We start from the raw sequence: 9,921 nt of genomic DNA on the forward strand, positions 1-9,921 counted from the left end.
TTAGCCCACAGCGGTGTACGCCAGCGCCGATGCGGCGAGCAGCAGCGGGGCACACACCCACGCAGAGCTGCTGAGGCTGCCGTCGATTTCGCGAAGACGTAACGGTGTGTGGGTCGTCGTGGTTGTAGTTGGTGCCTCTGGCGAAGTGGTGGTGGTCGTTGTAGTGGTTGTAGTGGTCGTCGTATTTGCGGCAGTGGTCTCGCTCTCTGATACCTTCCTTACAGCAGTCAAACTTGTTGACTGCTGCGCATCGGATGTATCTGTTACTTCTGGATTAAGGGGTTTCTCTTTTCCTTCTTTTGCCGTCTCAGTGACTCCATCAATTGCCTGCTCCTGAACATCCTTCGGACTTTCTGACTTCATCGTATCAATTATCGGAACTAGTGGTTCTGAGTTACTGGAAGGCGTCCCATTATCATTCTGTCCCGCACCGGACGCTGCTTTTCCTGTCTGTAATGCATCAACATCGGTATCTGAATTATGTTCCCCACCGACCTTATTTAGCACTTCTGAAACAGTAACCTGTACGTTAACTTCTTCTTCAGTTTTAACCTTGCCTGCTGTCGCTCGCGCCGAAGGGCAGCAGCACAGGGCGAGCACCAACAGGGCGCACAGCAGACGGCACGTCATCATCGTGAGTGTGGTCGTTCGGTGGTGTGGAGCTGATCTGCACAGTGAGGGACATGGAGAGCAACAGGGGAGACGAGAGGTGCGGCAGACACACACACAGAGGGCACACCACATGAGGAGAGGGCAGCAGCCAGGCATGCACCGTACGCCGCACACACAGCCCTGCCGCAACAACAACACACAGATGGAAGAGGGAGAAGCAAACAGGAGCGGCACACAAGGCTCCACCGCATGCACATACGGCGAGAGCGGTCCGTCGTGCCGGCATCCCTCACGGAGGGTACGCACACACACAAGAGGAGGTGCAGCGCACACAGCAACACAAAAGCAAAGTAACAGTAAAAAAGGAAGAGATCTCCGCACACCACGTGGATTGTTGGTCCACGGGAAGTGCAGCCAATATTCATCACAAAAGCAACTCAGTTGCCTTTGGCCTTCGTTCATATTCAGCGCAAGGAATGGAAGAGTGCAGGAAACTATTTATTTCTGTTTCTGTTTGGATGTTGGCAGATGTCTGCACGTTTTGTTTTGTTTTGCATGGGGTAAACCTTCATGCCTGGGTCGTGTGTTGGGGTTCCCGCAGGGTGCAGCATTATTTTTTCCTATTTTAAAGTTTTCGAGTGCCGGTGCAGCCAATAATTCGGTTTGTGTCGTTCCTGCCTTTCGCTGGTAAAGTGCTGCAATAAATGTTTTTATTTCCTCCTTCGTTGCTGTGGCACCTGATTCCTCACCGTTTATTGCGGTGGAAATGAAAATATGTGAGTGGACTCCCACGCACCAGAACGCACCTTCGCTCCTATTTATTGGTGCATGGAAGGGCATGTGTGTTTGGTGGTGTCTCGACCATATATTTTGTGGGTGCACATTCCCCTGCAGGCTGAGGGCGGATGACGCTCCGTCGCGGTGCACTTCCCTCGCATGCCGCCCACTCTGATTCCTCATGCATCACCCCCTCACATACTCCGTGGTGCCACACCGTTGATATTATTGCAGCCGCTGTGATTCCGCGTATTTCACGCATTTCATTGTGCCACAATACATCCGCTCGTGTGGCCGCCACATCCAAACAGCGGTGCCCAACACCGTGAGCGGCAGTCCACATCCTTGTGTGTCCCAACGCAGTGGTGTTCGACTGTCAGCCAGGCGTCAGACAACAGGAGAGTCTTGTGCTGGCAGTACAACACACGGAGCTGCAGTGGATGACTCGGGCGGCGACGCATCTATTCGTCGCAAAGCAGTGAAAAGGAGTCGGGCAAAATAATGCCGGCTGCATTCACGACACCACATCCACAGCCAAAGCATGCGACGTGATGTGTGTTTCACTGGTGCTGTGGAATGCCTGCAGACGACGTCACTAGTGGAGGCATGCCATCCATGATCAGCGGACAGACAATAATCGGCATGGGAGGCCACAAAAGGCAGCAATGACGCCAGCAGCAGGAGCAGCTCTCTCTCTCTCTCTCCGTTGCCTCCGAGAAGTAAATATTCCACCAGCCACAGCTGACTGTGCCATCGTGACACTCCATGCACGTCGCGGCTGCGTCAACACATCCTGTTCCCTGCGGCACCTCAAAGATGCCTCACTCCGTCCACTGAGTGCATCGATGCGGGCCGTGCCTCGGCTGTTCGTGAGGACCACAGCGATGTGAGGGTCACCGAGTCGCAGCATGTTTGTTGTGACGTTGTTGCATGGCACCTGCACACACACACACGCAGCGCCTGCATCCCTCCCTGTTGTCTCCGCCCTCCGCCGGAGTGGCCACACACACGGGCAGCAGCAAAATCACTTCACCCTCGACGATCCAAAATCAACACCGACATCCCTCGCGACGCAAACATCTCAGTTGCCAGCACGGGCCTCCTGTCGCTCTGCCACCGACGCTGAAACACGGCACAGTGCACGCACTTATTTTCCTCGTGTGCAGTCAGCCGTTTGCTTCACACATTCCTCGATGGGCTGACGCCCATAAAAGCACGCCACAAAAGGCCACTGTGATCGAACAAGCTCTTGCGATGAGCGTCGGTGTGTGCATGGATCCGCTGCTCACACGTGCTGGCAGGCAGCTTGCAGCCGGTACCCTCGTGCCATTTCATCGGCTCCAGCACGGAAAAGAGAAAATGGCCTATTTCCGATGCACTTATTCCCACCAGCAGCACCAACACGCTGGTCGCCAGCCGTCATTCCTCAGCACATCCAGGAATGCCGAAGAGTGACGTGGAACTGTCAGCCAGCAATGCCACAATCCCGCACACATGTCGGCTCCACCAGAGAAGACACGCAAACTACAAACAACACCCTCCACATGCCATCCGAACATCATTCCGACACACCGCGACACGCCAAACAGAAGTATTCGTCACCCCAACGCACCTCCCCACACAATCACATAGTCCATGCGCCACGCACGGCAGCAGCCCACGCGCGGTCAAACAAATGTTCCTCGGTTCAGTGTTATCCACCTGCTGCGGTGGGAAGTAAACAAAAGAGACAGGCATCCAAACCCCAAAAAGAGTGCCACGACTGGCCGCAATTCAACGGAACGCAGCCACCTAAATGAATTCAGTCCTCATGCCCTCAGCCTCCCACCTTCTCCCACAAAAGCTGCCAATCAAACGTGACGTCCAATAAATTCGCTTTGCAAAAAAAGGAGAAACCGCAGTGCTTCCTGCTGTCATCCGAGATGTTGTTTGCTGATTAATGCGGGCAGTCACTCACCTGCTTCTCAAAACGACGCTGCGCAACTGCAACGCATTATTCAGAATCGCAAGTCTCCAACCACATCGGGAAGCTCCTACGCGCCTTCGTCACACAACACAATGCAAATGAAAAAACAATGCTTTAGTTGGACTGCGATGCGGACCGTGCCACGCCGCCATCAGCTGCGGCTGGGTGCAGAGGCTGGGGCGTCCCAGCACACCACGCGATACTTTCTGGTTGGGTGCTTCCACAGTGCGTCGCACCGCGACAGCTGCACTGCATCGCTCGGCCCACGCGCAGCAAAGAAGGATACTTCTGTCCACCTGGCCGCCAATCCAGCACCGCTGCGGAGGATACTCTGGCTTCTTGCACCCACACAACACAAACGCCTCACACTTCTTCGATGTATTGAGGATTTGCGTTTCCTTACCCACTCGGAACCTATGCCGCCGTCCATGCATAATAAATTGGCGACATCAATCCCGCTCCCGAGAGATGCTGTTATTAATGGATTACGCCGCGTATGTAACATTATTGGGACACCCCACAGCCACAATCGTGCTCCTCCTATTCAACATCGTAATTTCCTCTGGGACACTGTGAGCTGCAATAAAGTGGAATTTAATCAGCCACGCTTTGCCCAAGACGCCTCTGACGACGTCAAGCGCACGGCTCTTGATTCTATTTACTCCTCTCTGGGAGCGTATGATTTTGAATTATGGACAGACGTTTCTTCATCTCTCGCCGAGCTCGCATCTGGATCCGCTGCACTATTGTACGGCTCCACCACGACAACTGATCTCCCTGTGGAGGTACATCGTGCAGCAGCTGGCAGGCTCGCACGCTCATATAGAGCAGAGTGCCTTGCCACTGAAGATGGCACTAGACATCTCATACCTTTTGTCTGGAAACTTCCCAATCGCCCACACGAATCCTGGCGGCAACGGACTCCCTCTCGGCAATCACACCGCACACATCATCACAACCACAAGCACCAGCAGCACTGCAGACCGTGGGTTAACGTGACCAATTGGCGCATGCTGTACGTAAAAGAAAGCAATTCATGGCTTGACAAGGATAAGAAACACTGACAATATCGCAAAACAAAAGAAAAAATAAAATAAAATAAAAAATCATGCGTCCACATTCTAAGTAAACCACCAATCCAAAAAAAAAAACATAATGGGTCGACTCAACCACAACAAAAATGAAACAATAAATAAAAAAAAACAAAAAGCCGAAGCGTGGGACGACCAGCGCACACACACTCTCATTGCTCCCGTAAAGCAAAACACACACACAGAGGGAGAGAGAGAGAGGTCGCCCACTCAATGCAATAAAAAAAAACAGAAACAGTTACGGTGCTCCGCCCATGCAGCCAGGCAGGACGGCAGCGGTGCGTGTCGTGCAAAAGAGAGCACCAACGGGCCTGCATGGGTGTGCATGCATATATACAATGGGCACATTATTGTGTGTGCCTCGTGGGGTGAGGTGAGGGCGAGAGTCCATGCAAGGGGACACAAACACAGAGTGAGAGAAGGACGAGTGTGTGTGCGGGCGGTGCATGGCTCTCTCTCCCTCACTCTCACGCGGCCACCACCGCAGCCGCAGCCGCACACACAACAACAACAAGAAGAAGCAAAAGAGGGGAGGTGGTGTGGGAGACCGCGGTGCTGCCGTCACCGTCGCCAGTCGTCGCCGTTGTATTTTTCGTGGCTGTGGCTTCGACTGGTGTTTCTTTCGGATTGGCATCTTTATTTTCATTTTGTTTTCCCTCTGCTGTCCCTGCACCATCAGCTGCTGGGTCATCGCCTCCAGTTGTTTGGGTGCTGTTGGGATTTGTTATATTCGATGCTCCCGCCGCACCAGAAGATAAAATCGGCTGCTTTTGACCGCCTGCTGAGATCCCCTCCGTGGTGCCGGTAACAGCTTCTTTCTTTGTCTCCCCCTTTTCATTCGCACCATTCTCTTCCCCTTTCCCTTCTTCCTCTTCTTCTTTCGTAACATCCCCCCCGTCTGCCTCTTGATTCCCTTCCTCTTCTTGTTGTTTCTCTTCGTCTTCTTCCACTTCCACTTCTTCCTCTTCGTCTTCCTCTTCTTCGGCTTCGTCTTCTTCCTTTTCCTCCTTTTTACCTTCTGTATTTGGATTATTCTTGTCCGTCGTTGTATTTGCCGAATCTGGTGCACCTCCTCCGGATTGTGTTTCCTGTAATGATTTCGCTGGCGCTGCCGGTAATTCGGACGCCGGTGATTTTCCTCGAGACGCTTCCGATTGACCGCTTTGGTCACCTTTTCCAGTGACATCTGTGGCCTCTCCTTCTTTTTGAGGGTTCCCGTCGGACGGAGAATCCGGAGGAGCTGGAGAAATTGTTTCAGAACATCCACCACCGCAGCCACCGCACCACAGCACGCAGAGGGCACACACCAGCAGCACACGGCCAGTCATCATCATCACGGCTGCACACACAGTCTAGGAGGGACAAAGGAGGAGAAGAACACACACACATCAGCAGCATGGAAAAGGAGGAGTAGCGTTTGCATGAGGGTTGCTGTCACGAGCATGGGGGATGCGTGCACGCAGGAAGAACAGGCAACAATGAAACACCGGACAGCACGGCACACAACCCCACGGCATGTAAAACCCACCCGCAGCTGCCCCAAAATGGAAGGGAAAGAGGGCGCAACAGTACGGCAAGAACACAGTGATGCCGGTGCAGAAAAGGATCCCAAAACGGCGTAAAAAGAAACAAAAAACAGTCTTCCCCCACAGCGGCCACATCCAACAACGCAAGTAATAATAACAGAAACAAACACCACACACGGCAACTCACAGCGGCAGTGAGTCCCTGTCGCCAATCTTCATGGCTGCACGCTACCGCACTCCTCGTGAGTCCATCGCTCCGCTGCCTTCCTCCTTCCCGCGGCTCCCCCGCACGAGCAGCCACGGCACACAATCGGGTCCATCCGCACCCGTCGCCACGCCGCCCTCAACGACCCAACAGTCAACCGCCCAAAAACCGTTGCGGAAATCACACACCCGCAACAAACCACGCGACGCAACATCGTGTCACGTGGACCCCGCCGTCAGGAGAACGTCATGTCAACCGTTTGGCCGGCACACGGTACAATCAATCGACAGAACAGAGAAGTAAGACAGGCACTCAATCAAGGACTCTCCACGCACACAGTCCTTTTGATGCCGCCGCTGCTGCCACGGGCACGGTACCCGAGCGGAGAATGACACGCAGTAGAAAAGGCCTCGCAAGAGAGAAACAATCCACACGTCCATATGCAAAGCGCCACTCGGGCTGCTGCAGCTGCAGGGTCTGTGGGCAGAAAAGCGCCTTACTGAATCCCGCCAGTTATGTCAGTCTCCCCTCCCACCAATGTAGCGCATAATGCACGGCGTGCGTCCACAGGCATCCACTCCCGGTGCCCTAGCAACACTTCAGAACACACATAATGGAGAAGGGAAGTATCATTACACAATGCCAAAGCAAGTAAATAAAAATAGGGAAATCAAAACCACACAGATCCCTCGTACACGCACAAAAACACCCCACAGTATTCTCCAGAAGAAGTCAAACAATTACTTAGCCCAACCCATAATACACGCGTGGTGCCGCCACATTAGCGACCGACACAAAAGAGGGAGAGTGCATACAGCATGTCCATGGTACAAAGTATACGCACAAGCAGAGTATGTATATACTGACAGGAACATGCCAGTTGATATAGGCCTTTCTCTCTTGCACCCACTGCTGAGTGTTGGCACGGCAGCGGCAAGCAGAAGAAGCAGCGGAAAGGGACAAGCAGCAGCCGCACTGTTACTGCCGTGGATCGGAGGCGGGGCGTTCTTCATGTCTGCCTCCCAACCCCGCGCCCCACCGCCGCATCATCCTCCCTCGGCGGAGGGTCCACGGCGCCCTGCGCGTCTCAGCGGCATCAGGGCCCTTGGTTCCCGTGGCTGTGGAACCGCCACCGGCCTTGTCGCTGGCGGCCTCATCTCATAATGATTGTCCACAACAGACGTCACACCATCGGCGGCCACATCGTCGATGTCCGGAAGATCGCGCTTCTTCTCCGCCTCCTGCGGCGTACCCGCGGTGTCGCTGGGCAAGAGCACTCCGTTGCCGTCGTGGCACCTGAGGCGACTTCCCTCTCCTCTGGCGACGGATGCTTCTGGGGAGCAGCCGTGTCCACATACTTCGGTGGTGTGCCACGGCCGCTCTCAATGCTCTCTGGATCGGGGACGGATGCCCGTAGCAAAGCTTGTTCAGTAGATGCCAGTGAGACCGTCCTGCTCCATACACCCTCTCCTCGCCACCCCACGGAACCACTGGAAACAGGCTGCCGCTGGTGGCGGATATCGTGCACACCTGCGCGTGGTCACGGAAAATAGCTTTTCCCTCATCGTAGGGCGGAGCAACCCACGTAATCGTCGCCTCGGCCGTGCATGGGGTACAACGGGCGTTACTCCCTTCAGTCACTCTCAGACGCAACTGCATGCCGAGACACCGCAATGCCGCATGCATGGCAGCACTCAGATGTATGTTTCTTCCGGGTCCCTCGCATCCATCGTGTTGGTTGGAAGCGTGTCCAGACACCACGAAGAGGGCTTGTCCCCAGGCACCGCGGACAAATATTCTCCCCTCCAAATAACAGCGGCAGCATTTCTCACATCCAGTGCGGGACCAATGATGGGGCAACTGTCCATCGGGCGTTTTGCTGACCCTTCATGGATAATTCGTCTACACACCAACCACTCGAATACCGATCCAACGTGCAGCGTCTGGCATGAACGCCCGCTTTTCAGAACACCTGGGGATATCCACTCATGTTCGGTGCGGAGCACTTCCTCTGCAGCAGCCTACAGCCCGACTTCCTTCACCAACGCATCGGCTCCGCCATCTCCCACTTCACCCTCATGCAGCTTAGGTCAGCCAATGCGGCCAGCGTCAGCTCCGTGCAGTAGACGGCACAAACAATCGGTGACATCCACTCATCCTTCGCGTGGCGCTGCGACCAGTGCGACTCCAGCGTCCTCCCGTCACCATCGCCATCCTGCAGCTCCATGCCATCAATGTCGTCGCTGTCGTGGTGCTCCCTCGCAGCCATCGCGGCAGTCGTCGAGCTCACCACCACCGACAGCGCTCTGCCACGGACAGCACCATGTCAGCATTGGCAACACCAGTGGAACAATGCCCAGCACGCACCGTAAACCGAATGCAAACGCTGCCCGTGGCAAATGGGGGCACAATCAAAGGACCCTCCAGTGGCTGCACGAGCAGACAATCCGCATGCAGTTTGAAAGCAGCAGGGACAACTTCATTCTCGAGAATGATCCCGTGCGCAGAGGATACAACGTCATCCTCACACTCGCAATTGTCATTCGATGAATTCATTGCGTAGTACCTCTCTGAGATCCAATACTTCCCAGTATCATCCAGGTCCCTTGTGGATACGTTGATGCGGATGGGCATCCATCCCTCCCAATGACGGTGTATGGCTGCAGCGCACTCACCGCTCAAAAAGGGCGCGTCCCTCACAACAACGCGGATCCAATTCGTGCTGTCGGCACGCATCACATATTCAACAAATCGGGGGTACGTCAAAGTGACAGCAAAGCACCCGCTGGCAATCGCACCATAAGCACCATCACATGCAGCAGCACCAGCGTCTCAAACTAATGTGGGGTGTAGAGCAAGTAAGCCATTGATGTGGGTGTTAGGCAAATATTTCGTGGCTTGCTGAAGCAACAAGGACCGATTGCGTGGGAGAAACAAAGAACAGGAGAATACAAAAAGGGAAAATTCATCCATCCGCACTTTAAGAAGAAAACCAATCAATGAAAGTAAAGTGGATGCACCCAACCAGAACGTACGCAAAGATTCAAAACAAAAAAAAAAATAACAACGCGTGGGACGACCAGCGCACACACACTCTCATTACTCCCGTAAAGCAAAACACACACACAGAGGGAGAGAGAGAGAGGTCGCCCACTCAATGCAATAAAAACAAAACAGAAACAGTTACGGTGCTCCGTCCATGCAGCCAGGCAGGACGGCAGCGGTGCGTGTCGTGCAAAAGAGAGCACCAACGGGCCTGCATGGGTGTGCATGCATATATACAATGGGCACATTATGTGTGTGCCTCGTGGGGTGAGGTGAGGGCGAGAGTCCATGCAAGGGGACACACACACACAGAGAGAGAAGGAAGAGTGTGTGTGCGGGCGGTGCACGGCTCTCTCCCTCACTCTCACGCGGCCACCACCGCAGCAGCAGCCGCACACGCAACAAGAAGCAAAAGAGGGGAGGTGGTGTGGGAGACCGCGGTGCTGCCGTCACTGTCGCCAGTCGTCGACGTTGTATTTTTCGTGGCTGTGGCTTCGAATGGTGTTTCCTTCGGATTGGCATCTTTATTTTCATTTTGTTTTCCCTCTGCTGCCCCTGCACCATCAGCTGCTGGATCATCGTCTCCAGTTGTTTGGGTGCTGTTGGGATTTGTTATATTCGATGCTCCCTCCGCACCAGAAGATAAAATCGGCTGCTCTTGACTGCCTGCTGATATCCCCTTTGTGGCGCCGGCATCAT

General features: G+C 54.3%; 3 protein-coding genes and 1 pseudogene across 3 annotated transcripts, besides 4 other annotated features; all 4 read right to left on the minus strand.

Moving 5' to 3' along the window:
- Tc00.1047053503827.30 (mucin TcMUCII, putative) lies at positions 1-633 on the minus strand (the record flags this gene model as incomplete). Its single annotated transcript, XM_807512.1, has 1 exon — positions 1-633. One exon carries the CDS (start codon positions 631-633, stop codon positions 1-3), a length of 633 nt encoding a protein of 210 aa, XP_812605.1.
- Positions 1-9,921: part of a sequence feature (areas not merged during assembly with more than two copies in the genome that could not be assigned to a particular haplotype) that runs on past the window's edge.
- Positions 112-198: a microsatellite.
- Positions 4,439-4,462: a sequence feature (AT_rich).
- Positions 4,914-5,780, minus strand: Tc00.1047053503827.20 (mucin-associated surface protein (MASP), putative; the record flags this gene model as incomplete). Its single annotated transcript, XM_807511.1, has 1 exon — positions 4,914-5,780. The coding sequence occupies one exon, from the start codon at positions 5,778-5,780 to the stop codon at positions 4,914-4,916; it is 867 nt and encodes a 288-aa protein (XP_812604.1).
- Positions 5,360-5,458: a sequence feature (GA-rich).
- Tc00.1047053503827.10 lies at positions 8,080-8,502 on the minus strand (annotated as a pseudogene).
- On the minus strand, positions 9,587-9,921 carry Tc00.1047053503827.5 (mucin-associated surface protein (MASP), putative; the record flags this gene model as incomplete). Its single annotated transcript, XM_807515.1, has 1 exon — positions 9,587-9,921. A coding segment is annotated over one exon (335 nt), but the record flags the coding sequence as incomplete, so codon positions are not given.

Source organism: Trypanosoma cruzi, genomic scaffold (genome assembly GCF_000209065.1).
Source record: "Trypanosoma cruzi strain CL Brener 1047053516963 genomic scaffold, whole genome shotgun sequence".
Lineage (NCBI taxonomy): Eukaryota > Euglenozoa > Kinetoplastea > Trypanosomatida > Trypanosomatidae > Trypanosoma > Trypanosoma cruzi.